The 26,582-nt window shown below is 64.4% G+C and overlaps 2 protein-coding genes across 7 annotated transcripts; one reads left to right on the top strand and one right to left on the bottom strand.

Annotated features, from left to right (window-relative positions):
• Window positions 1-1,952: 1,952 nt before the first annotated feature.
• On the top strand, window positions 1,953-19,998 carry CTNND1 (catenin delta 1; the record flags this gene model as incomplete). Of its 6 annotated transcripts, XM_084287693.1 has the most annotated exons (21): window positions 1,953-2,093; window positions 7,889-8,008; window positions 8,717-9,007; window positions 9,826-9,897; window positions 10,134-10,292; window positions 10,442-10,986; window positions 12,593-13,056; window positions 13,159-13,342; window positions 13,588-13,705; window positions 14,128-14,281; window positions 14,670-14,687; window positions 14,934-15,002; window positions 15,792-15,919; window positions 16,095-16,245; window positions 16,467-16,659; window positions 16,779-16,893; window positions 17,295-17,382; window positions 17,679-17,726; window positions 17,834-17,931; window positions 18,041-18,115; window positions 18,315-19,998. In XM_084287693.1, exons 3-21 carry the CDS (start codon window positions 8,813-8,815, stop codon window positions 18,321-18,323), a joined length of 2,883 nt encoding a protein of 960 aa, XP_084143819.1. In that variant the 5' UTR covers window positions 1,953-2,093; window positions 7,889-8,008; window positions 8,717-8,812. The 6 variants fall into 6 exon arrangements, with proteins under 6 accessions (XP_084143819.1, XP_084143821.1, XP_084143820.1 ...); XM_084287695.1 differs by lacking the exon at window positions 18,041-18,115; XM_084287694.1 differs by lacking the exon at window positions 18,041-18,115 and having other exon boundaries at window positions 18,312-19,998.
• Window positions 19,999-20,741: 743 nt separating this feature from the next.
• On the bottom strand, window positions 20,742-23,513 carry LPXN (leupaxin). The gene is made up of 9 exons (XM_084287380.1): window positions 23,441-23,513; window positions 22,659-22,807; window positions 22,468-22,523; window positions 22,030-22,135; window positions 21,799-21,954; window positions 21,551-21,724; window positions 21,390-21,471; window positions 21,095-21,243; window positions 20,742-21,010 (listed from the first exon to the last, which is right to left on the bottom strand). The coding sequence occupies exons 1-9, from the start codon at window positions 23,451-23,453 to the stop codon at window positions 20,744-20,746; spliced, it is 1,152 nt and encodes a 383-aa protein (XP_084143506.1). The 5' UTR covers window positions 23,454-23,513; the 3' UTR covers window positions 20,742-20,743.
• Window positions 23,514-26,582: the final 3,069 nt, after the last annotated feature.

Genomic DNA, 26,582 nt, shown 5'->3' with positions numbered 1-26,582 from the left:
CTGGCTGTAAACAAGTCGCCTTGCTCTGTTCCGCTGCTGTTCCGGCGGCTCGTCTGGGGAAGGCATCGGCAGCGCTGCAGGATGAAAGGGGACGTGCGAGACGTTATTACCCCTAATTACTGGAAAAGAGGGGAATTTTTCCCATGCCGGGAACACATCTCTTCCTCCCAGCAAGCGGTGGGACGGACGGCTCTGCCCCGGTGCTTGTGTTTAAACCATTCAGACCCGAGCTGCTGCGGGGTGTCCTGAAGCAGGAGCCGAGGTGACAGGGTGCTATTAGGGCCTGCACCCTCGGGACAAGCGGCTTCAAAGAGATCAGGCTGGGGCTCCCGTTCAGCCCCGGCACAGGCGTGTTGGCAGCAGCTTGGATCATCTTTGAAGAAACCCCTCCAGAGACTTGAAAGGCTGCGAAATTCCTGGGCTGACTGAAATAGCAGCGCCCAGGCGGGGATGGGGATGCATCAGGCACGGGGGTGCCCCAGGCTTGGTGGCTGTGCCCCAGGGCCCTGCCAATCCCCCTGGGGGGGGAGAAGGGGAAAAGGAGGGCAGCCTCGAGCCGCAGGGCTGCCAGGGGCACATTTGGGTGGGCCACGGGGGTGAGATGGGTGCGGGGAGAAGCTTTTGGGTCCCCATGCTCAGGGAGGGCCCGGGGGGCTGCTGCAACAGCCACCGGCCTCGGTTTGTCCCTCGCCTTCATTTAATCCCCTTTATTTTTGCATCACCCTTAGCCAACCCCACCCCTGGCCGGGGATTTGCCTTCCTCAAACACTTGCAGGCGGCCAGCACGTCCTCATCCTCCCCTCTCCTCCTCCTTGCCTAACCGGGCAAGGCGTATTTACCCCAGGAGTCACCTGTCCCCACCCAAACCTTTTCCTCGTGTCATTATCTCACCCGGAGTGTGGCAATCGGGAGCGGGCAGGATCTTCTCCAGCACCTGGATCTGGCCAGCCCCCATCCGGAGGCGAGGCAGCGAATTTTGGGATTTTTTGGCTGGTGGGGGCAGCCGAGACCCCCCCAAACTGCCCGGCCAGGTCCCTGGGTGTCGGCCCCCCCGTGTTTAGACCTCCAAAAGGAGTCCGGGGCGCACTGGGGATCGCGAGGAGCCGCGCCTGGGCGGTGTGGTTGAAACGCCTGCTGCAGGCAGGATGGGGGCGGTGGGTGGGGGAGCACGGCCCCCGGCACCCAGCAGGGAACCCCGAAAACTGCGCCCCCCAAAGAGCTGCACCCCGATGATCTTCAGCCCTCCAACACCGGCACCCCCCTGATGACCTCCACGCCTCGAAGACCCCACTCCTTATAGACCCCCAACCCTTGGAGACATCACTGCTTGGAGACCCCAACCCTTGAAGATCCCGCTCCTTGAAGACCCCCAACCCTTGAAGACCCCTGACCCTTGAAGACCTCACCCTTGAAGACCACCACCCCTGAACACCTCACCCCTTGACGAGCTCCAACCCTTGAAAACCCCATTCCTTGAAGACCCCATGCCCTGAAGACCCCATGCCTTGAAGACCCACTCCTCAAAAACCTATACCCCTTGAAGACCCCCAACCCTTGAAGACCCCCACTCCTTGGAGACCCCACTCCTTGAAGACCCCCAGCCCCTGAGGACCCCCACCCCTTGAAGCCCTCCCCTCCCTGCAGCCCCCCGCCCCCTGCAGCCCCCCCTTGCCGTGCCCCATTAGTGCAGGGAGCCCCCAGGAGCCCCCAGCCCCCCCCAGCCCCTCCCTGAGCGCCCCCAGTCCCGGTGCCCCCCCCAGCCCCCTCCCTCCCCATTGCCCCGCCCCCCTCCTCGCCCCGCCCCCCCACCCTTAGCCCCGCCCCCTCCCCTCCGCCCCTCACCCCTCCAGCAACGCCCTCCGCCATTGGCGCGCGGCGGCGCGACGTCACGAGGGGGCGTGGCCGCGCGCGCCCCGCCCCCCGCCCCGCCGCAGCACCTTCCATTTTAGGTGCGGGAGCGGCGGCGGGCGCACGGCGGGGAGGCCCTGCGCGGCCCGGCCCGCTCCGCACCGCTCCGCTTCCCGATCCGGATCCGCTCCGCTTCCACTCCGCTTCCCGGCACCGCCACACCCCGCAGGAGCAGCCCGGCCGCGGTGAGTCCGAGCGGGCCCCTCCCTCGCTCCCTCCCTTCCTCCCCCCCTTGCCCTTTGTGTGCGGGGCGCCCCCCGGGCCGTGCCCCCCATCCCGCAGCGGGGCGCGGAGCCCGGCCCCTGCCCGCCCCCGGCGCGGTGCCCGCGGGCTCCGTGTCCGCGCCTTTGTTCCGCCGGGGCCGGGTCAAGTGCGCGGGGTGGGGCCCCGGCAATGAAAGGAGCCCCGCTGGGGGGCTCGTTACGGGTAAATGGGGTTTGGGGGCAGCTCCGTTATGCCCCCGGGGTGCCCGGGAGCCCCGGGGGGTGGGAGCGGGGCTGGGGGATCGGGGGGGTGGTTGAGGGCAGCTGCCCGGCCTCCTGCCTCGCTGTGGGAGTGGGGGAATGGGGAGGGAGCTCGCCCTGTGCTCAGTGGGGAGGTGGGGAGCGAGGCTTGGCACCGGGCTGTGCTCTTCCTGTGGCTTCTTCCCCCAAAATGCTGCCCTGGGCGTGGGGGGGGCTGGCAGCGTGTGGATCCGCGGGTCTGGCTCCTGTGGGGCGTGCTGGTTTCTTTTGGCAGAGCTTTGGGGTCCTGCTGCGGGACCCCGACCTCATGGAGAGGGGTGTGGGCTCAGCGGGCTGCCTGCACCGCTCCGAGGCAGCCCTTGCTGGTGGTTGCCCCACCGCTTCAAAAAAAACCCCAACAAACACCCTTAAGGCCCTCCTCCCCCTTGGTGAAGCCCTTCTCCTCCCAGCCGGCTGGGCTCGGCCGGGACGCTGTTGCATGCGAGTGGCCGTCCTGCGTGATGCGGAGCCTTCCTGGAAGGGGGGGAGGATGAGGGCGCTTCCTCGGGGGCTGCGTGGGGCTGAGCCACCGCCTCCTGGCCGTGAGGCCGGGCACACGCCCCGGCTCAGCAGCCCTCGAGGTCATTATGTCACTTGGGATGGTCTGGGGGGCGGAGGTGAGGGGTGCAGCTGGTCACCACCCTCCAGATCTTGGTGTCGGCTTCTCCAGACAGCCTGCTAGCCCTGTGACCTTAGGGTGCTGCTTGGGTTTCTTGGTTTCCCTTCCTCAGCACCCCCTGGTAGTGGTCCCTGGCTGCTTGGGGGTGGTCCTGAGGGGTGTGCGGTGCTCCCAGCCTAGCCCCCAAGACCCAGATCCCCATATTGCTGCTGCCACCACCCACCATCATCATCCCTGATGGCCAGCAGCAGCACTGGGGCTGGTCGGGGTCCCTAAAATCATCAGGGTGCTGCCCGGCCGAGGTGCCAACCCCAAACGCCGGGGTGACCGAGGGCAGCGTGTGCCACGGGGCTCGGCAGGCGGAGGAAGCCGTCCTCTGGCACGGAGCGCAGGAACGCGCCTCCACACGAGGCTGCCGGAGAGGGGCTGGGTTTACAGCCCGCAGAACAAAGTCCCGGACTTCCCCGAGGTGGCCGCCACCTCCCGCTGGCTCCGCTGCCCCCACCGAGGCCGTTTTGGGGCCGCCGGGCTCAGCGCCGTCTCCTCGGAGGCCGGGGGCTGCCGGCAGCGGGCCGATGACTGGCGCTGGCTCATGAGCGTGTCTGGCTCCTCCGCGTCTCGTGGCTGTTGCTAATCCGCCCGCCTTTCCACCCAAAATAGCCGCTCGCATTGTCTCGCCCGCTGCCACCGCGGGCTGAGCGCGGCACCACGTCTCCGAGGGACCGAGCTCCGTCCCGTCCCCGTACCCCGGCTGTGGGATCGGGAGCTCCTTCCCCCGGTTTCCCCACCTCTGGGGAGGGGGAAGCGCAGCCAGGTCCGGGTTTGGGGTCAGAGCCCCACGGGGCTGAGTCAGGAGCGGGGTGCCAGGCATGGCGTGGGCACGGGGCAGCCCTCAGCTGCTGCGGGGCTCCCCCCAGGGGCACGAGCCCGCCCCGGCTGCCGCCGTTCCTGCGGGGCGTTGGCCCCAAAGGCTGCTCAAAGTTCACCCCCTGCCCGGCCCAGGAGCCTGGAGGACACAGCCCTCCTCCTCGTGAGGGCTGGAGGCGGTTTGTAGGAGCTGAATAGCACTGATCTGTGTTGTTTTTTCCCCATTTTTTACACCGTGATCCCGCCGAGAAGCGCTCCCGGATGCCCCGGCTGCCTCCCCACCAGTGCTCCCAGTGCCGTCCCAGCGCGGCCGACTGCCGGGACCAGTTTTTCTGAGCGGTGAGGGCGGGTCGCCGGGCTGCGTGCCGCCGGCAGGCCCCTGGCCCCGCGGAGCAGCGCGGCACGGAGCAGCACAGAGCAGCACGGCGCATTCTTGGGAGCGTGTCGCTGCTTGCCGGGCCTGCCTCGCTGCACGCTGCCCCCGGGAACCTCGTCCTGCTGCTCTGCGGGGTGAGCCCGGTTCAATTTGTCCCCAAATATCCCCCCCGAACCCCACAGTGCGTTGGGAACCCCGCGTGTCCCCACTGATGGTCACAGGGTCCCGATATCGCCTATAGGGCTGGCCGGGCACAGCCCTGTCCCCACGGGGGCTCTTTGGGGCCGGGTGGTGGCACCTGGCACCCTGTCCCTGCGGGATGTCCCTCGCCCCGGGGTGTGCTGCCACCACAGGCGAGCCCGGGACGGTGCCGTGCCCCTGCTGGGTGCCTGGCTGCGTGCGGGGCGGAGGCGGCGGGGAGCGGCCCTTGGCAGGACGCGGTGTTTAGCAGCTCACGGGAAAGGGAAGCCGTGGCGTCACTTCTGTCTGACCAGGAAACGCCGCCTTCCTGCCCTCCGCTCCCCCTCGGGGGGTCGGCGGCCCCAGGAGCTTCCCCGCAGCGGTGGGACAGAGCCCCAAAGGCCCTCAGAGCATGGTCAGGGCACGGGGTGCTGCCTGGTTTTGCCTCCTGCCAGTCCCCAAATCCTACACACAGCGAGGGGAAGGTGTGGGAGCTGCCCACAGCCCTCGTCCCCCACCCCTGGCCCTAACACCCGCTCGTTGCCCCTTTTGCAGGGCAGGGGCAGCTGATGGGGTCACGCCGGGCTTCTCGCCGCCCGCCTCCTCCTGCCCAGCCCTGGTGCTGTGACTCAGCCCTACCTGCGAGGGGAGGCCGGCCTGCCCCCCGGCACCCGCTGCTCGCAGCAATTTTGGCGAGCCCTCACCCCGAGTGTGAGCTCACCCCGAGCCTGCTCACCCAGCCCCGCACCCCAGCTGGGGCTGGGGGGCGTCCCCAGGGGGGATTTGTGCTCCTGCCCCCCTCCACTGCCCTGTTTTCGTGGTGATTTTGGTGTTCTCCTTGGCACGGGCTGCTGTTTTTGGCACTTTGTGCGCCGGTGAGGCGGTGCCGTGCCCTCCTAGCGCGTGGTGCTGCCCGGGTGACTCCCCCCGGGTTAATTCGAGTCCCTCTTTCCCCTGGGCAGCCCTGGGGCAGCGGTGAGCAGCCTGCAGGCAGCGCCAGCCCCTCGGGGACCGAGGCTGCAGGTGCCGGGAGAGGAAATGAGCTCAGGTGGCTGTGCTGGGAAGGGGGAAGCGCGAGGGCTACAACACGGGGAGGGGCGAGAGCCACATTGTCCCGCTGCGTGTCCCGCTGATTTCACCCGCAGGGACTTTGCTCCCTGAGCCCCGCGGCACGGCCCTTATCTCCTCGCCGCCAGCCTGCTGTTTGCTTTTCCTGCTGGGGGAAGCCAGGCGGCCGCCTGGGAACCCTCAGCCCGGCGCTGGGGCGCGGGGGGGAGCCCGGTGCCAGCGGGGCGCAGCACGGGGATCGGGGCTGTGGGGCGGCCCCGTGATCCCGCTGCTTCGCCCCCAGCTCCTCGTGGGGCCGGAGCCCCGCTGTCCGCCGGAGCTTGGCCTGTCCCAGGAATGCTCTGGCCCCGTTCCCGGGCTCTGGGCGCTGGGTGTTTGTTTGTTTGCCGTGCCCCCGAGCTCCGCCGCTACCGTGACAGGAAGCCTGGAGGCCGGGGGGAGGGAGGGAGGGAGGGAGGGGAGGGGAGGCCGGCTGGGGATGTGCCTGCGAAATCAATCCCTTTGTCCCCGCGCCGCGCTCAGCTGCGGGTTCCCACAGCCGGGAGGAGAGAGGAGGAGAGAAGAGGAGAGGAGAGGAGAGAAGAGGAGAGAGCTGCCTTTGTGCTGCCCCCCCCAGCACCCCGCTGGCACCCGCGGGGGCACACGGGCACGCCGCAGCGGGGCGATTCGGGGTGATGCTGCTGGGAAGGAGAGGGGCCGAGGGCACGGGGCTGTCCCTGTGGGGCATTTCCTCAGGGGCAGCCCCCACAATCCTGATACCGCAGCTCCCAAGCCCCCCGGGAGGGTCTCCCAGCCCCGTCCCCGATCCCAATGATCCCTATCGCCCGGCTGGGGGGAGCCGGGGCTGCTTCCTCCCCGCGGCCCCACCCTGCCTCTTATCTCTCCCCTCCTTATCCTGCCTTGGCCGCCGGCCCTTTCCCTTATAGGGCCTGCTGCTGCGCCTCTGCTCGCATCTGGGCAGGTAACTCCCTCTCTGCTCTCTCCCTCCCTCCCTCCCCAGCCAGATTTCGGTGCCCCGACCCAGGAGGAGGGCCAGGCCTCGCGCCCCGCTGCCGGTCAGACCAGTTGCAGGCGACAGAGGGAGGAGAGCAGCGGGGAGACAGCCCGGGGCGGCCGCTCCTTGCGGGGTTTTTTCCCCCCCCTCCTCGCTCCCAGCCGTCTCCCCGCGGCTCTGTGGGGCAGGGTGGGTCCGTGCGGCGCCCGGGGCGGTGGCTGACCCGCCTGCCGTGAGCTGGTTCTGCCCGGCCAAAGTCCCCTCTGCTTCCTCCCTGCTTTTGGGGACGGCCCCTAATTGGGATCCCCACGGGCCGTGCACCAAAGGGAGCCCTGTGGGTGCCCTGTGGCCACGCGGAGCACCTCGCGGTGGCAGCTTTGGGGTCGGTGCCGTGCTGCTTCCTGTGCCCATGTCTCTGGGGTTGTTTTTTTTATTTTTATTTTTGTGTTGAGCCCAGCCAGCTGAAATATTTTTGGGTTTTTAAGTAACGGGTGTGCCGGCGAGCGCCTGTCCCATGATGAAAAGGCTTCCTTGCAGCCGTGCTCCGAGCTGGCTTCGGAGGAGAGCCCCACAGTTTTATCTTTGGGGGCTGGGAGGGGGACACGGGGGGGCTCCGGGCACCGAGCGATGCCTGGAATTTCACCCTGTGCCTGTGGGGCTGCAGCTGGCCTGCCCCTGGTGGCGTGCTGCCCGCTGGGGTCACAGCTCCTCATCCTGCTGCTCCTGCTGGCTTTGGGGATGGTGCCTGGATCAATGGGATCAGCCCCCTGCCGGGGCTGGGGGTGTTTGTGGGGGAAAAGGCGAGCTTGGGGGCGAGGGACCGGGGCTGTCCCTTCCCCCGGCTGTTGTGCTGCGCTCCCTGTGGAAGGGACAGGAAGGAAACCTCGCAGGGCTGCTCCGGGCCCTTATCTGGGGCCCTGAATAGCCCCACAAATCCCATTGTTGGCGGCCCCACAACGCCTGGAGGTGCGGGACGGGGCAGGGAAACCCTCGCCCGCCTCTGGGGCTGCTGGTTTGGGGTCCCGCAGCCCCGGGGGGCACGGGGGTGGCTGTACCCATCCCCTTGGTCCCGGGGGGCAGCGATGCCCGTCCCCTCGTCCCGGGGGTGCTGCCTCATTGCGAGGGAGGGTGGGCAGAGCCGCAGCGGGGCTGGAGACCGTGGGAAAGCCGTTCCTGCGCCGGCTGCATGGCTTGGACGAGTCCCCACACGCCTGCCGTGCCTGCGTGGCTTTGGGAAAGCTCCCGTGGGCCCGCCGGGCCCAGCACCCACCCCACGGAGCAGGAGGGAGGGGGAGAGGAGCCCCCAGCCCCTGCCTGGCGCCCGGAGCCCCCTTTCCCCGTGCGGTGACCCTGTTCTCCTGCTGTCCCCGCAGCTCTCCCCCCTGCTGCTTCCTCCCCGTGGTGGCTGGGCTCTCTCTGCCATGGCTCTCTGCGCCTAGACCCGGCTGTCCCGGTGCCTTTGCCAATCACACCCGAGCTTCCTCCTCCGACAGGTCTGTATGGAACAAATTCGCCTCTCTCTGTCCCTCTCTCTCTCTCTCTGCCCAAATCCCGTTGATTGTGGTCTGTCTGCACGCTCGCTGCCCTCCCCCGGCACGGGGTGTCTGAGGGGGCCCCGCCTGTCCCCAAATTGCTGGCCCCAGGTTTGGGAGCCCTGCTGAGGACCTGGGGGGTGGCAGGGGCTTGGCGGCTCTCACGGGGCTTTATGGGGTCCCCTTCTGGGGTTCCTGACCCCTCTGCTCCCTGTCCTGGGCTGGAGGGAGCTGGGTTGTGTCCCCACAGCGCTCTGCTCGCCCTGGGGAGGAGGGAGCGTGGTGAAAGCCGTGTCCCTCAGCCCCAGGTGGGGATGGAGCCCTGCACAGCCCTGTCCCTGCTCTCCTGCCCCTCTGGCTGGGGAAAGCTTCCTGCAGCCCCTATGGGAAGGAGAAACCCCAACAAGTCGTGGCCTTCCCGAACCCGTGACGGGAGAAGGGCTGCCTGACCCCAACACCCCGTTCATTCCCCAAGCTTAACGCTGGGCAAGGGGTGACCAAGCCCTGCCTGGGGCCGTGCTCTTTGGGGACCCTCTCCCCACCCAGCAGCGGGGCGGGACGGGGCGTTACTGCCATCAATCATATTTTTCCCTGTTCTCACCAGCTGCCTTAATAAAATCAGTCTCTCCTGCCTCTCTTCTCTCCTCCTCTCCCCCAAATCACGCACAGCGAGGAGCGGGGCTCCCCTCCCTGCCGGCTCCCCCTTTTTTTTTTTCCTCCCCGCGTCCTCGCCCCCTCCCTGCCCGCCCTGGGCTCCCGGCACCCATGGACGACTCGGAAGTGGAGTCGACCGCCAGCATCCTTGCCTCCGTCAAGGAGCAGGAGGCGCAGTTTGAGAAGCTGACGCGGGCGCTGGAGGAGGAGCGGCGCCACGTCTCGGCCCAGCTGGAGCGAGTCCGGGTCTCCCCGCAGGACGCCGGCCCGGGCTTGGCCAACGGCACGCTCACCCGGCGGCACCAGGTAACAAAAAACCTCGCTGGGGGCAGCCCCGGAGGCTCCCGAGTCCCACAGACATCTCGAGCGGAGGGCAGCCCCCGGCCTGGCTCTCTGTGTGGCATGAGGATGATTTGTGGCGCTGCACGTGGCTGGGAACGAGTGATTAGGGACGTGCGGACAGACAGCTGGGCGGACGGTGTCTTTTTGGGGACGTGGAGCTGGCCTGGAGGGTGTCGCAGCGGGTCGGCTCAGGTTTTGGTGTCTCTCTGTGAGCGTTGAAGGCTGGCTGTGGTCAGAACCCGGGCGTCTGCCCCTCTTGGCTCCTTGCAAGGAGGTTGTTGTAGGGCTGCGTGGCCGCGGTGAGGTCCTGGGGGCTCGGTGTTCGTGCCTGCAGGAGCTGAAGCAGGGCTGGGGGAGGCCTCTTCTGTGCAGGGCTTGAGCTGTGCGTTAATCCACCTGGGCTGGACAGCTCTGTCCTCTTCTTCTCCTGTTTTGGGGCGCTCTCAGCGGGCTGTGCGCGGTGCCGTGCAGGCGGTGTTTGCCTTTCTGGCTGTGGAAGTCACTGCTTCAGGGAGCAAACCCTCTCCGGAGAGGGTGCTGGGCGCTGCACCGTGCTCTCGAGGGCAGTGGTCATGGCACAGGGCTGCTGGAGGCTGAGAGGTGGCTGCACAACGCCCTCAGACACACAGCCTGGTTTTGGGGTGGTCCCGGTGGGTCGCTGTGCTCCCCTTCTGGCAGCGACGCGTGGGGTGTGCTGGGGGTGGGAGCAGGAGGCGGAAAGAGAGGATATTTGGGGTCCTGGCGGCTGGGTGACCGGCCTGCCCTCGCCCTGTGCCTTTCAGAACGGCCGCTTCTTGGGCGATGCTGACCTGGAAAGACAGAAGTTCCCAGATCTGAAGCTGAACGGCCCACAGGTGAGGGGAAACCTCTGGTTTTGGGCAGCCCCCGCGCTGGGTGGGTGTCCCACCCAGCTGGGAGAGCGAAAACATCGGGTTTTAAGGCAGCCACGCTGGCCTGAATGGGTTTGGGGTGGGTTTTGGTTGGCGCACCCTGCCATGTAAGGGGATTTGGGAGTTCCCTGATGGGTCAGGTGTCCCAGGGAGGCTCGTGCCTGGTGCTGGGGTCTGACCCCGTGCCCCTGTCCCCGCAGGACCACAGCCACCTCTTGTACAGCACAATCCCCAGGATGCAGGACCCGGGCCAGATCGTAGAGGAGACCTACACCATGGAGGAGGACCCCGAAGGAGCCATGTCCGTGGTGTCGGTGGAGACCTCGGACGACGGGACCACCCGGCGCACCGAGACCACGGTAGGGACGTGGGTGGGCCGGGGTCCTGCTGGGGTGGTCGACTGCCACCCCACTGCTCCTCAACGGGGTGCTGCAGGAGGATTCCCTGAATTTTCGGGGCCGTGGTGCGGGACAGGCCCCCCTCACGCTCCCTCCGCCCATCCCTCCAGGTGAAGAAAGTGGTGAAGACGGTGACCACGCGGACGGTGCAGCAGGTCCCGCTGGGGCCCGACGGGCTGCCCTTGGAAACCTCCCCGGTGGGCGGCGGCGGCGGCTACGTGCAGACGATGGACAGGAACTTCCGCAAGAACGGCAACGGCGGCCCCGGCGCCTACCTGGGCCAGCCGGGCACGGCCACGCTGCCCCGCAACTACCACTACCCCGACGGCTACGGCCGCCCCTACGACGACGGCGGCGCCTACCCGGGCAGCGAGCACAGCTACGGCAGCCTGTCCCGCGTCACCCGCATCGACGAGCGCTACCGCCCCTCCGCCGACGCCTACCGGGCCCCCAGCCGGCAGGACATCTACGGCCCCCAGCCCCAGGTGCGTGTCGGGGGCAGCAACATGGACCTCAACCACTTCCACCCCGAGCCCTACGGGCTGGAGGACGACCAGCGCAGCGTGGGCTTCGAGGACGTGGACTACGGGCTGATGTCGGACTACGGCACGGCCAGGAGGGCGGGCACCCCGTCCGATCCCCGGCGTCGGCTCAGGTATCGGGGCGCTGCGTGCGTGGTGGGGGGGCTCCCCGGGGGCTCTTTTCCTCCCTTTTGGGTTTCACGGAGGTGCGCGGGGGCCGCGCGAGGCGCTGAGTCAGGAGCAGGGCTCGTGCAGGGGAAAGCCTGCACCCGCTTCTAATTGCCTGCTTAATTGGCGGTTAAAACTCCGGGCTAATTGAGCCGCTCGTCCTGCAGCGAGGAGTTCCGCGGGGCGGCTGGACGTAGCTCCGGGCCCTTCCCTCCCTGCTACCCGTCCCGCAGCCCAGACAGAGCCTGGTGTTGGGATGGGGCACTCACCCCCCACCCCATCTCACTTCTCTCACCCATAACCGTGCCCGGTGCCCGTTTTGGGGCACAATCCCCGTTCTGGGAGCGGCGGCAGCGTTCCCACCGAGCCGCGAGCCCCGAGCCGCCCCGCAGGAGCGGTGCCGGGGCGATGGAGGCGCTGCGGCGCTCCCACAGGGCGGGGGAGGCTGCTCGACCTGTTCGGCAGTCGCAGCTCCTCTCGCCCTCGCTTTGTTTCGCTGGGGGGGGCGGCAGCGCTCCCAGCCTGGCCGCTGAGCTCAGCGGGGGCTCAGGGGGCTTGGGGTGCGCTGGGGGCGTCCTGCAGTGCCCCCATGGGCTCAGGGCTTGAAGCAGGCAGGGCTGGAGGCTGTGTGTACGGCTGGGAGCCGCAGGGGGGTAGGAGAGGCCGATGGCAGCCTCCCAGGGCGTGCTGGGGAGGGAGGGAGAGGAAGGGAGAGGAGGCGTTTGCCAGCCCCTGACGGATCCCTGGTCTCTCGAGGCGTGTCCCGTAAATCCCCGGCAGCCCGCGGTGACTCAAGGAGCAGCTTTGTCCTGCGGCCTGTGCCAGCATGAGCGCTGCTGCTGCTGCCGCGGCGAGGAACCAGTCAGGGCGGTTGTGCTCGGGGCTTTATCTCCCCAGCCCGCCCCGCGCAGAGCCAGCCCTGGGAGCTGTGGGGCTGCCTGCTCGCCCTCCGCCCCCGAAATCCTGCCGTGCGCAGGCCCTTCCCTCCCCGCGAGCCGATGCCGATGGCAGCGATCCCTGGAATCCTGTGGCTGTGGGTTGGGGTGCTGGCAGCTGGCTTGCTCCTGCCTTTCTTCCTAGAATCAGGAAGAATTGAAAACTTGTGCGGGGAGTGCTGTGGGGTGTGGGGGAGGCTGTGAGTGCCCCCTCAGCACACAGGGGTGGCTGCGTGTCCCTGCAGCCTCTGCCTGCTGCTCCCAGCGCCGGTGGTTTTGGGGAGTGCCAAGCAGTCCGAGCCCAGCCCTGGTGAGGTTTTGCCCTCTGAAACAAGGGCAGAGGTTTGGTCAGGAGATGTGTGCCCACGGGTGCTGCGGGGCAGCTCGGATGATGGCACAGCAGGGATGTAGGTGGCACGGGACCAGGCTGGGTGCTCCCTGTGCCCGCTGGTGTGGCCACCTGGCTCGCAGCAGGCTGTGCTCGGGGTGCTCTGGAGGAGCTTTGGGGTGGTTTCTCTCCCGGCAGCTCTGCTGTGGGATCGATTTGCCCTCTAGTGGCCACAGGCCCGTGTTTGTTAGTCATCTGCGGTGCTGGGTGAGCCGCCCGGCCCTCAGCATCGTTTCCTCCCTCCGCCAGGAGCTACGAGGACATGCTGGTGGACGAGGTGGCTCCCGACCGGTACTACTGGGCCCCGCTGGCTCAGCACGAGCGGGGCAGCTTGGCCAGCCTGGACAGCCTGCGGAAAGGGGGCCCGGCCCCGGGCAGCTGGCGCCAGCCCGAGCTGCCGGAGGTGATCGCCATGCTGAGCTTCAGGCTGGACGCCGTCAAGTCCAACGCCGCCGCCTACCTGCAGCACCTCTGCTACCGCAACGACAAGGTGAAGACCGAAGTGCGCAAGCTGAAGGGCATCCCGGTGCTGGTGGGGCTGCTGGACCACCCCAAGAAGGAGGTGCACTACGGAGCCTGCGGGGCACTGAAGAACATCTCCTTCGGCAAGGACCAGGACAACAAGATCGCCATCAAGAACTGCGACGGGGTGCCGGCCCTCGTGCGCCTGCTGCGGAAGGCGCACGACATGGACCTGACGGAGGTCATCACAGGTAATGGGGAGGGGACGGGGTGGTTTGGAGGGCGAGGGGGGCACCAGGAAGGGTTTAAAACCCGCCGTGGTCTGACCGCAACGTCTGTGCGTGCCCCTGCAGGGACGCTGTGGAACCTGTCCTCGCACGACTCCATCAAGATGGCCATCGTGGACAACGCGCTGCACGCCCTGACCGACGAGGTGGTGATCCCCCGCTCGGGCTGGGAGCGAGAGCCCAACGAGGACTCGAAGCCCCGCCACATCGAGTGGGAGTCGGTGCTCACCAACACCGCCGGCTGCCTCAGGTACGGGCTCCTGCAGGAGAGCTGGTGCGGGCTGGGCTGCTGCAAGGCGCCCCCCCAGCAGTCCCACACAGCTAAATGGGAGCAGCCCTGCTCTCCGCAGAGGAGCTGCTCTCCTGGGACTGCTGCTGGTGGTGCAGCTCTTAATTTTGGGGGTGTTCCTCTCGGTGGAGAGAAGCCAGGGGGGTGTTGAGCTGTGCTGGGGGTTTGCTGCTCCTCTCCCGTGACGGATCTCTCCTGCCCGCCAGGAACGTGAGCTCCGAGCGGAGCGAAGCCCGGAGGAAGCTGCGGGAGTGCGACGGCCTGGTGGACGCCTTGATATACATCATCCAGGCCGAGATCGGCCAGAAGGACTTGGACAGCAAGGTGGGGGTGCCGCCGGGATCGGTGGAGCGGGGCTGGTGTCTGCAGTGCTCTGCTGCTCGGGGTGGCTGAAGCTGGCTCCGTGATTCCCAAGGAAGGGATTTGGGGCAGGAATTAGGCAGGACAAGCTGAAAAACAAACAGGCTCCAACCTTCCTGTGGTCTCTGCTTGGGAAGAGAGCCTGGGCAGGGTGTGTGGTTGAATTTTTGTTGAGCCTTGCCTTGGACTTCCTTATGGCAGAGAGCTTTTTGGCCCAGCAGGGTTTGAACTTCTTGTAGCAAGGACTGGCCGTGACCCTCTTGGGCAGGGGTTTGCTGCTGAAATGGAGCCACGCGTCCCTCTGGCCCCAGTTTGGCCAGCTCGGGGTTGTGACCGTGCACTGGGCACGTGCTGCTCTGGGTAAAGCTTCCTGTCTTCCTATCCAGCTGGTGGAGAACTGCGTGTGCCTGCTGAGGAACCTGTCCTACCAAGTCCACCGGGAGATCCCCCACGCCGAGCGCTACCAGGAGACGCCCCTGGTGCCCACCAACAACACCGGGCCCCACGCCGCAAGCTGCTTCGGTGCCAAGAAGGGCAAAGGTTGGTTGGCAGGTGGCGTGAGGGATCTGTTTCAGCTCCAGCGGGGCTCGAGGGTGGTCTGGGATCTCTGCGCTGCTCCTCTGGCTTCTCTCGTGTGAAGGCTAAAGCGCGGCTTTCTCTGGAGGCGCGGTGGCTCCTTCCTCCCCTGGCTTTGGGAGCTGCTGCTCGGCTCGCCCAAAGCCTTTGGCCCAAGCTAACGGCGCCCTGGCGGGTTTCTGTGGTGGCGGGACGGTGGTGGAGGGACGTCTGCTAACTCCACGCCTTCCCTTCTCTCCTGTGTCGTCCCTCCCCTTCGCTTTCTTGCCACACGATCTGCCCCATGACGCTGTCGGCACTCCTCTCCTCCTGCCTCCCCTCTCTCCTGTCCTCCTCTCCACTTCGCCAATAGACGAGTGGTTCTCCAGAGGTGAGTGTGCTCTCGGTTTTAATTTGTCCCTGGTTCCATTGGGTGCTTCTCCTGGCTCTTTGCACCCCCTTCAGCTGGCCACACGCTGCCTGCTCTGTGCCCAGTGCCCTTGGTGGCCCCTGCTGGTACACGCTGCTAGCTTCAGCAGCTTGCCTCTGGGCTCGTTCTCGCGAAAAATGGCTAAAAGCTGTTGGGCTGACGTGGCTGGGGAGAGGTGTCTCATGCCCCTGTGCTTGCCCTTTGAAGGTAAAAAGCTCCCGGAAGACCCTGGTGCCGACACGGTGGATTTTCCCAAAAGAACAACTCCAGCCAAAGGTACATTGCCTGGTGTGTTTGTGCAGAGCTGCTTCTCCCAGGCACTCTGGAAAGGAGCAGTGTTGATTTCCCACTGAAGTGAGCCTCTCGGACAGGCAGAGTGTGTCTGTGGATGCCTGCGTGCACTAGCTCTGCCCTAGGCAGCCCTGAGGAGGCCTCTTGGTCTCGGTGGAGGTCAGGGCTGGCTTCTTGGGCTGTGCTCCTCAGATTCTCCTGCTGCTTCTCTCCTGGGTGTGAAGGGCAGGCTGGACTTAAAGCCAAAATGTCCTGCCTCGAGGAGTGTGAACATGAGAAAGGGGCCTCGAGGGCTGCAGATCCCATCCGTTCCCTGGGCTGCTGGCCTAGGGCTTGAGCTCAGCTCCTTCTGCCCCAAACCCCCTGGGTTTTCTGGGGGTACCCTGGTGTCTCCAGGGAGGGTGAAGCTTCAGGCCAGAAGAATCACGAGGAAGCTTAGGGTGGAGTTGACCCTGTGGGCAGCTCCAGTAAGCCATAGTCACTCCCTGGTCACTCCTGAGGCTGATGTGGGCTGGGGGAGGAACTGGCAGCCATTAGCTGGAAAGCTGAGCAGCCCTCTGTGTTGTGGGGCTGGCATCATCCCTCCCCACAGCTGGAGAGACAGCATGGCTGTAAAACTTCCCAGTGGGATGGAAAATCTGGCTTCCTACGTGTAAATAGCAGCCCCACTGTGCAGTGAGTTCATATCAGAGGTGATACAAACTCCTGAACCAGCAGCCTGCTTGGTCTCAGAGCCCTTCAGCGAGCCCTTTTCCCCCCGCGTGTGTCCGGCAGGCTACGAGCTGCTGTTCCAGCCCGAGGTGGTGCGGATATACATCTCCCTGCTGAAGGAGAGCAAGACCCCAGCCATTCTGGAGGCCTCAGCAGGAGCAATCCAGAACCTGTGTGCTGGCAGCTGGACGGTGAGCGCCTCAGGGAGCTGGGGGGGATGCGGGGAGCACCACGTCCCCCCGGCATGGCTGGGGGGGCTCAGTTTGGTTCCCGGGAGCAGCGAGCAGAGCTGGCAGCGGCCCTGGGAGCAGGGGGAGGCCGTGGGGGTGCCCGGGCTCACGCCGTGGTGCTGTGCTCCCCCCGCAGTACGGCCGGTACATCCGCTCGGCGCTGCGCCAGGAGAAGGGGCTCTCTGCCATCGCCGACCTCCTCGCCAACGACAGCGAGCGCGTGGTGAAGGCGGCGTCCGGAGCCCTGCGCAACCTGGCCGTGGACTCGCGGAACAAGGAGCTGATCGGTGAGGGCTGCGGGGAGCCCCTGCCCCCCCAAATCCGTCTGGCTCCCTCTGGTTGGGGTGGCTGAGGGGGTGTGTGGGTGCGGTGGCTGCCCCATGTTGGGCTGTGGCTCCTCTTCAGGTTGCTCCAGAGCATCAAAATTAATTTCTGACTCTTCTATGGGGACTTTTCCCTCGTTGTCCTTTTCCTTGCTTGCTTACCCGCAGTTATGTCCCCTTCCCAGGCAAACACGCGATCCCCAGCCTAGTGAAGAACCTGCCTGGAGGCCAGCAGACCCCGGCCAAAAACCTGTCGGAGGACACGGTGGTGTCCATCCTCAACACCATCAACGAGGTCATCGCGGAGAACCTGGAGGCCGCCAAGAAGCTGCGGGAAACGCAGGGCATCGAGAAGTTGGTGCTGATCAACAAAACCGGGTAAGGCTCCGCTCGGAGGGCAGCGTGGGGGCAGAGAGGGGCCCCTCCAGGGGCCTCGGGGCCGGGGCTGTTCAAACATCTCGTCCTCTGCCAACATCTCCTCCTCTGCCTCTTCCTAGGAACCGCTCGGAGAGGGAGGTCCGAGCGGCTGCCCTGGTCCTGCAGACGGTTTGGGGCTACAAGGAGCTGCGGAAGCCCCTGGAGAAGGAAGGTTGGAAGAAGTCAGATTTCCAGGTACGGGGTTCAACGGGGGAAGTGCCCTGTTAGTGGTTAGAGCAGGGTCCTGCAGCAGGGGGAAGGGGATTCCTGGAGCTCTGCAAGACTCGGTTGCAGCTCCCACCTTGCTGGTGGGACTGGAGACCCTTGAAGGTGTCCCCTATTTCTTTGGGGTGGGGGAGAACACTCTGTAAGAGGGTTGAGGTCTGCCAGGAGGGGAGTCTGCACCACCTCTGGCGTCCAGTTTCTTTCCCAAAAGCCACAAAAGTGCTGTGGGTGCACCCAAAGGGCTGTGGAGCACCCTCGGGTTGCTTCAGGCCCCTTGCTCGAGGGCAGCATCGGTGGGGCTGGTGGTGTAGGGGCTGTGGGGTGGGGGTACGTGCTGGGGCAGGACGAGCAGTCACTGTCTGGTGCTCCAGGTGAACCTGAACAGCGCCTCTCGGACCCAAGGGGGCAACTCATTCGATGACAGCACCCTGCCTCTCATCGACAGGAACCAAAAAACAGGTAGGGGCACCTCTGGCACCCGGCCCTGTCACCAGCCACCTTGTCAGTCCCCAGCTGGGCCGCGTTCCCTTCCTGCTCTTCGCCCCAGGTTTCTTGGGAGCTCACCCAAGGCCGTTGGTTTGGGCTTTAAGTTGTTTCTTGGGGCTAGAAACGATGCTTGGGGTGTTCGTGTTGGCCCTGTAGCATCCCTGCTGAGCAGTGCTGAGGCCACAGCTGGGTTTGGGCTGCTCCAGCCGGGGTGGGCAGTGGCTGCAGGGGCTGTGCCTGACTTGGTGTTTCCCTCTGCTCCCTTCTAGACAAGAAATCCTCCCGGGAGGAGATCCAGATGAGCAACATGGGACCAGGTAGGAAAGGGGCTGGGTCGGGGCATCCAGCTTCCCTGGCGTGTGGGGGAAAACCTCTCCTCCTGCGGGGTGGGGGCCGCTCCCTGAGCTTCCCCTGTGCCGTGCAGACAATTACTCCACGCTGAACGAGATGGAGCACAGCAGGACGCTGGACAGACCCGGCGACCTCGGGGACACGGAGCCAGTGAAGGCGGCGCCGCTGATGGTGAGCAGCTCTGCTCTTGGGGCAGGGGTCGGCACGCCGCGAGGAGGGGGAGCTGGGCCCCCGTGACTAACCCTGCCCGCTGCCCCCCACTAACCCCGTGTGTCTGCAGCAGGACGAGGGGCAGGAGCCGCAGCCCGAGGCAGAGGAGGCCGAGGAGGATGCCCCTGTGCCTTGCCCCGTGTCGGTATGTCCCGCGGTGCCCTGCCCAATCTGAAGTGGTGCTGGCAGATCCTGCTGTGTGCTCCCAGGGGTGCTTTGCCCGGCCAAATCCTGCTCTGATTGCTGCTGCTCCATCCCTCGGGGCCACGGACACCTCTCCGCCGTCGCCCCTGCCCCGGCTGTGCTAACATCTCTCCCTTTTTCTCTCTCTTTCTCCACAGCAGAAGATCTAGCTGCCATCCCTGCCTCCGTTCACTTTGGGTTGATAATATATTATATATATATAAATATATAACTTCGTGGTGGATTGGACTGATTTTTTTTTTACCTTTTTATTTTTGCTGGACTGTTTGTGCCAACTAGCCAGCCAAACGCCTGGGCCCGCTCCCGCCAGGGGCAGCCCAGGCCACTCTGCCTCCTCTGGGCAGCTGTACCTCCCTCTTCGGGGACGACTTCACCAAGAACTCTTCCTCCCTGGCCTTCTCCGCCACCTTCCTCCGGAGAGCCGACCCCAAACCCTCCACCTGCCCGTCGGGACCGCCCGGTGCCGATGCTGCAAAGACTCCGGCCTTCTGCCTTCACCAGGAGCTGCCTTCTCCTCCCACACCTCCCCTCTGCTCGCAGTTGACTGCAGGGATGGGTCCAGAGGCCTCGCCACCTCCTCCTGTTGCCTATAGGATATATTTTTTTGGGGGATGGCTCCACAGTTTGGGCTGTGTGGACAACTGGAGCATCCCTCCCCGCTGGTGGTGGGGCCGGAGTCCGAAGGAGGCTGGAGGCACGGGGCTGCGAGGCGAAGAAGAAACAGCAATAACTCTTTTTTTTTTCCCTGCTTTGTTCTTGTTAGGAGGCTTTGGGGGCGTGGGGAGAAGGATCCGAGTCGGGGAGGGGCCCCCTGTGCCAGGAGGGACCCTGAGGTGTGAAGAAGGCCGGTGTAGGGGGAGCGGGACGGGCTTCCCCGGCCCGAGGGTGATCCCCCTGGGGGAAGGAAGGCCGGAGGAGACGCGGCAGGGCTTTTTGGGGCGAGGTTTCTTCGGGAACTGGCTGAAGTAGCAGAGTGCTGTGCGCCGGGCCCTGCCGCTGGGCTGCCAGGGGGCGAGCAGCGGGGCGGCCAGGACCCCCCCTGCGCCCCGGGCGCCCGCGGCAGCGCCCCTCAGCCTCCCCTTGACATGTGCCTTTCTTTTGCCACTGTGAAATAGCTCTTTGAATTGTACTGCCCGGCTTGGCTGGGGCCAGGGGGGGCTTCCTGGGCTGCCGGGGGGGCTGAGCTCCTGCCGGGAGCCTCAGCTGCCTGTGGCCGTGCTGGAAGCCCGGTTTTTGGGAGCCCCAGGGGGAGCAGGGCTCTCCGTGCCCTGTCCCCTGGAGGACGGGCTGGGCTGGGGGCGCGCAGCCTTGTCCTCTCCGCTGCGGTGATGGGGGCTGTGACTCTCTTCTTTTTTTTTAATGTTTTTTGGGGGTGAAGCGGGGAGGCCGAGGCTTCCTGTGCAACTGGACGCCTCCTTGCAGGGCTAGGAACTGGATGCGGAGCCCTCCCCAGGCTGCAGCTCACCCCGTGTGCCTCCCCCCGGCCCCAAACACCGCCGAGCCCCCCCTCCGGCTCCAGCCGCCCCTCACATTGATTCAGTTCTGCTCGGGGGTCTAACTTCTCTTTTTTTCCTTTTGACTACGTAAAACACTAATTCCTTCTTAATTTTGTAATTTCAGATGAACCAAAAAAAACCCCACCCAGTACACAGCCCGGCTTCCCCCTTCCCTCCTCTCCCCCCGTGGGCAGGGGAGCTGGCTCCGGGGGGAGGGAGGAGGGGGGGCAGGAGCACCCCGCTGTTCCTTGTCTGATTCCTCTGCACACTCTTATAACGCTTTTCAAACAAAATGATTTTTTTATATAAATAAAGTTTTTAAAGCGTGGCTGCCGCTTTTTGTGTCTTTTTACAGATTTCTTTGCCAATAACCGATTTATTATTTTCCCCTAGGGGCTGACCTCCCGGGCTGTGCCTTGCTCAGCTGTCTCACCACTGATACTGGCTGGTGGGAGGTCTCCTCCTGGTTGTTCCCTACCCCTTCTTGGGTAACAGCGAGCTCCTCTGCTCGTTTGCTTTGTCCTTGTGTGTGGTGTGAAGCTAAGCACAGGAAGGAAGGTGGGTTTGCAGAGCTGCCCTTCTGGAACCCCATTTTCTGCCCCAGCCCCGTGTTTAGGGAAGCCGTGGTGCCCTCAGGAAGGTTTGCTGCGGCTCGGAGCAGCTCTTCCTGCCCTGTGGCCGGGCAGCAGTGGGATGTGGCTTGGTGCTGGTTGGTTTTTGCCTGGTACAGCACGGCTCCAGCTGCTCTGCGAGGGAAACTGGGTTGGAGAGGGGAAGAAGGGAGCTGGGGCAGAGCCCTGGGATGCAGGGGGCAGTGCCTGTAGGTGCCCCCGGTTATGGGGGTGTTGCTTTCACCCCCAAAACAAGCAGAACCAAAGCAGGGCCAGGTGTTTTATTGCTTCACAGAGGGGGTAACACCAGGGATATTGCTGGATGGGACAATACGAGGGGTGTTTGGCTCAGCGGGGGCAATGCCAGGGTTGTCAGTGGCTTACAATCTGTGGGGTTTGTGGCTCACCGGGGTGATGTCGATGCTGATGGGGGACTAACAGCAAGGGAAAGGAAGGCGGGGCTCAGAGGAAGAGCTTGTCGTGGCAGGGCTGGCAGTACATCTTGTCGGCGCGCTCGCGGAAGGAGCCCTTGTGCAGCTGGCCCAGGCAGTAGGCGCAGATGAAGTGCTCGGGGTGGTACTTGCGGCCGGCGGCCGTCACGCAGCGGCCCGTCACGGGGCGCCCGCAGCCGTGGCACACGCTGCCCTGCCGCTGGTGGAAGTGGGTCTCGCAGTAGGGCCGGCCCTCCAGCTCGAAGAAGGAGCCGCTGGCGAAGCCAGTCAGGCAATCCTGGGGGTGAGAAGGGGACAAAGCTGGTGCCGGCACGGCTTGGGGGGCGTCTGCTCCCCTTCACCCCAGCCCGACCCCACTCACCGCGCAGACGAAGCACTCGGGGTGCCAGACGCCCTGTAGGGCCGACAGGTAGTTGTCTGTCAAGGGCCGCTCACAGCCCTGGCACTTGGGGGCGAAGAGGGCTATGAAGTCCTGGCGGCAGTAGGGCTTCCCCTTCCGCTCGTGGAAACCTGCGGGGAGGGTGCTGGGATGGATGCCAGGGCTTGGGAGAGGGGACAGGGGGTGCCCGGGGAAGGGGGCGAGCTGGGGAAGGGCCCCGGGCAGGGCTGGGGTGGTGGCAGGGGGCTGGGAGTGCCGCGTCCCCTCCAGAACAAACCATCGTCCCCAAAAACCTTCCCGCAGTGGGTGCAGAAGAAGTGCTCGGGGTGCCAGGTCTGGTCCATGGCGGTGAGGACTTTCTGCGGGGAGAGGTGAAATGAGGCTCCGGGGTGGGTGGGTGGGTGCGTAGCGGGGTTTTGGGGGGGGGGAGGATCTTACCTCGCGGATGGGGCCGGCGCAGTAGGCGCAGCGGGGGGAGAAAGCCTGGTGGTAGTCCTCCTCGCAGTACGCCTGCCCGCCCCGCTCGAAGAAGGGCTGCCCGCCCAGCTCCTGCCCGCAGCGGGCGCAGGTGAAGTGCTCGGGGTGCCAGGCTTTGCCCAGGGCCGTCAGCGCCTGCGGGGTGGGAGCAGGTGAGGGTCCCCCTTTCCAGGGGGGTGTAGGACTGTGGATAGGGCTGGGGGGCTCACCTTGCCCGCGATGGGCTTGCAGCAGGAGGCGCAGAGCCCGGTGGGGGTGGCGGTGATGCCCAGCTCCTGCAGGTCCCGCGTGAGGCCGCCCAGCATGTGGTCCAGGGAGGGCTCGGCACCCGCCGGCACCCCCGCTCCCTGCCCCGTCGCTGCCAGCTGCCGGGATAAATTGGGGTGAGGGATGGGTTCTGGGCTGCCCGTGTCCCTCTTAGCATCAGGGACAGGACTCACCTTGCTCTGCATGTGGCCCAGGTCGGCCAGGAGCTCATCCAGCTGCCGGGCGGCCGCCGTGGGGGTGGGCGAGGGGGGCAGCGGCTGTGGGGTCAGCGTGGGGCTGCTGCGGGCAGCACAGAGGGGGGGAGGCTGCAGCTGCTGCTGGGGCTGGGGAGCTCCGGGGACCATCCCTCCACCCCAACAGAGCTACCCTTTGCCCACAAGCAGCGATGGACAGGTATGCTGATAGCTGGGACCACTCCCAGGGTGAGATGAGGAGCATGTCCCTCACCCCACAGGACCCCTCCTCACCCCCCAGCCCCTCTCAGACCATTTTGCACAAGGACCTGTTTGCTGCAGGGACGCTGAGGACACCAGGTGATGCTGGAAAACTGATGCTGGAGCTAAGGAAGAGGTAACCCCGGTAGCTTGGCCACCCTCTGGCTGTTATTTTACCTGTACACAGTCTCCAAATCCTTGTGGGGAGGCTGAGCCCGGGGCGGCAGCTTCACCTGCGAGGACACATCCATGTAGATGAGCCCACAGGATGCCCCCCGGTGCCCCTCAGCACCTCGTGGGCACCACCACCGTGAGCTCAGCGGGGTCTTGGGGGCTTTGGCCCACTTGTCAAGACCCCACAGCATTACCTTTGGGGGTGCTGGGGCATGTTTCTTCTGGCTGTAGTTGGCTGAGGGTCTGGCCGCGGCTGCGTCCTGCTGCGTGGAGCTCGGTGCAAGCAGCGTGTAGTCCATGGAGGCCGGCCGGGAGCTCTGCTCCAGCTCTGCCAGCAAAGCATCTGCAGGGGGAGGACAGAGCTGGGACCCCCGCAGCCCCCCGGCACAAGGTTCGTGCCGCGTCTGCCCCTGAGGGCTGAGGAGCAGAAGTGGCAGCAGGGCGTTTTCTGCCATCGCCCTTTCTCCTTTCCAGCCAGATGCCAGGGCCCCGAGGGGCGGCGGAGACCCTAAGCACCCTCACCCCACTGCCGCTCCCCCCCAAAACCACAGCCCCATTTCTCAGATCAGCCCCTCCGACGCTAAGGGAGGGCACAGCACTTTCTCTTTCCACTTTTCCCTCGCAGCAGGATCTGGCTTTGTACGCCCCACACAGGGTGGCTGCTTCCCTGGCCCTATCTCCCCACCTGGGGCTGCCCCCAGCACCCTCGGATGCGGTGCTCTTCATCTTGGGGCTGTTTGGCCCCATTTTGTGGAGCTGGGCTTACATCAGCGCCACTCACAGCAGAAGCCTATTTCCTGCCACAAGGCTCTCCATTTTTGGCAAAGCGCTCGCTCAGACACCCAGCTTCATCCCCCAAGCTCCTCCACCGTCCCCTCTGCAGCATCCCCAAGAAGCCCCCGACCTCCTGGAGCTCCAACCCCGCTGCAAGCTCGGGATCGGGGCTGCCCAGCCCTCCCCGGTACCCGAGGCTTACCCAAATCCTCCATCCTGCCTCTGCCGGGTCGCTCTGGTGGCAGGCTGAGCACTGTGGGCTCTCGGTTCCGCTCCCCAACCCTGCCTCCGCCCCCGGGGTTTGGCTGTTGGGGTTTTTCCCTTGTGGGCTGTGTGACGGTGAGAGGTGGCAGACAGCACGCCCTGGGGCACGGGCAGCCAGAGAGACCTCATTTTGGGGACAGTGAATGGCCAGTGGGGTGCTCAGGGGGCTCCTGGCTGGTGGAGCCATCCTAAAAGACAGAGATCTGGTGTCCTGCAGGGCTCAGCGCCCTCCAGAAGCCACCTGGTGTGTGTGACAAGAGGTGGCATCGCCATGCAGAGAGCACCAAAGCGTGGCACTGTGATGGAGACAGGCCCAGGGCTGGTCCGCCTCCTCCAGCACAGCCCGGCCTTTCCAGGGGTGTTTCTCTGAACCTCAGGCTCGACTCCCAGCAGAGCCACCAGTGTTTCCACCAGAAGCACTGATCACCAGTCCCAGCCATTTATCCACCACCGGGACGTTTCTGCCCCTTCTGAGCCCCGCTTCAGTCTCCGGGCTCCGTGGGCGGCCATTTCAGGTGCTGCCACAAGGCCTCGCGTGCAAGGAGGCGACAGAGCTGTGGGTGTGCGCTGGCACCCTGCCCAGCCCCAGAGAAGCAAGCTCAGCACCTCGCTGCTCAGCCTGGTCGGGCACAAAAACCCTTCCCTGCTGCATTTAGCCCCGCTGCCATCTGAACAACAGGCTGCTGGTGGGACCAGCACCATCCCCCGGGGCAGCACGGCCTCAGGAGCACCAAAACATGTGCTTCTCTTTGGGCAGTGGGGCCAGATCTTCTTCCAGGTCCATCCTCTCCACAGATAAGCTCACCCGGTGTGCCACGGGTGCTGCTGCAGTGCCCTGCACAACCAAGCTGACGCACTCTTGCCCCCTTCTCACACATCACTGGTCCCATCTGCACCACCAGGGTGAAATGGGTTCAGATTGAGCCTTTTTGTACCAAGCTGGCACACCACGGTTCATTTAATTACTGCCGCTCTCCAGAGTGGTGACAGCTCTTTTGTTGTCTGCCCACAGTGAGGACATTCAGCCGGGCACTGTCTCCAGAAAAGCCACGTGGGAAGCCAAACTGCAGGTCCCGTGATACCAAGAGCCACCCGAGAGACAAGATGAGGCAGTGCTAGCTCGTGTCACTGCCTTGCTGCTTCTTAGGGCAGGACCATTGCATCAGACACTTCCCTTTCTGCAGATAACAGAATCTCTGTGGAAGATTTGATTTACTCCCCCCCCTTTCCTCTGTGATGATTTAACCCCTAATGTAAGCATTGTAAATGAAGCTTTAAATTCAGATTCTAAAGTTTCACATTATGAAACTCAAGGCCAGTAGAGGCCGATGGCTGAGCTGTGTCCCGATGATCTGAGCTGTGTTTCCATGCAGTGGTTTAGCCGAGACATTTTAACAAGAGTTAAGCAATCCCATGCCCTGCCTACGGAGGAGAAATTAAGCCACAGAGCGACGTGAGAATAACCACCCACAGCAAGACTCCCTGGTTTTAAATAAAACGGGTTTAATTTGAGAATAAATGGAAAGTCATTTCATTTCAGAAAGTACGGGTTAGCTGCAGCAGAACAGTGACTTCGGGAGGTGATGTCAATCAGATTTTCATCTAGACGGGTCTTTGGGGAGAGGAGGAATATTTTCACCCACTTACAATACAAACAGCAACAGCAGACATTACTTAAATTCTTCCTGGGATTTTTCTCGAGGAGAGAAAGAAACTTTTTAACCGAAAGAAACCGAGCAGAGTGACATCGGGCTGACAAAAAGCAAGAGCCAGCCAAACTGCCTCTTTGCTCAAAATGAGCCTCAAACCACTGAAGTAACCAACTCCGAAGAAAGTTTGTATATCATCGTTAAAAAATGCTGCTGCCAAGACTGCGGGCTGCCAGCGCTTTGGCAGGAGGCTGAATCAGCAGCCTCTCGCCTCGGCCTGGGAGGGACGGAATGGATCCCTCTGCAAGGATCTTGAACTTTTCGGGTTCTTTAAGTTTAGCATCAGGACATACACTTCCTCCTCGTGGCCTGGTGCCTTTGCCAAGATGAATCAGACTGTATGCGTTTCTCCACAATAAGCTGGTTTATTAGAGCACTCCCAGGAAATGAGGAACGTAAATGTGGAAGGGAGGGGATGAGGAATACCTCATTCTGCACCCGTGGTGGGGCACCCTTCCCAGAAGGGCACGTCTTCAAGGGTGCCACGAAAGGCCTGATGGAAGATGTGCCCCTGTGGAAGATGTTTTGCTAGCACAGAAACTTTTCCCAGAGCTCAGCTTGCCCTCTGGCCATGTCGACACTCAGTACCCCATGACACGAGGGGCTGTGGCGCCTGACTGGGAAACTCTCTGGCCAAACGAACCAGGTTTTGGGGCGCAGTGCCGTGCTCCCTTGCCACGCGCCCTGTGCACGTTGAGATGTAACCAACGCATCCTCAGGGTGCATGTATTTTATCTAATTTTCTTTTGACACAGGAGGAAGGCTCTGTTGTACTTTCTGTATTAGCTTGTCTAAGATAGGATGCAAAAGCACTGCAGTTCTATTGCAGTGCATTTATTTATTTATTTATTTATTGCAGTGCGTTCTATATAATGTTGAATCCTGTGAGTTAAACGAAACCCAAGCAGTTTAGCCACGTTTTTCAAGAACTGGGGAAAAGCTGTTTTTTTTTTTGCTGTGGAAGTGTCATCTTGTACTGCAGACCGTGTGTTTGGGGGAAATAACTCGTTTTTTTAGACATAACGAGCGAGGCTCCTCCAGCAGAGCCCTTCCAGGGGCTCGGGGTGCTTGGTGGCCGTCCCCCCACGGCCGGGGGGGGCTCAGGGGGTGGCGGGCGAGCCGTGCGGGCCGGGCCGAGCCACGCTGGGCGACCCCGCGGGGACACAGCGAGCCCGGCAAGGCGGGAACTACAACTCCCAGCGTGCCCAGCGGCCACTTCCGGCCAAACCGACACCGAGCCCGCAGGCAGGAACTACAACTCCCGGCACCCCCCGCGCATGCGCGGAGGCGCGGCGGAAGCGGGGCGTCTCCTCTCAGCGCCGGCCCCGCCCCCCTTGCGCCGGCCGCCATTTTGTCACCGACTTTCACCCG

This window comes from Netta rufina (assembly GCF_964035555.1).
Source record: "Netta rufina genome assembly, chromosome: 5".
Taxonomy (NCBI): Eukaryota; Metazoa; Chordata; class Aves; order Anseriformes; family Anatidae; genus Netta; species Netta rufina.
Note: the sequence above shows the minus strand (reverse complement) of the source record. Positions and strands in the feature narration are given on the sequence as shown.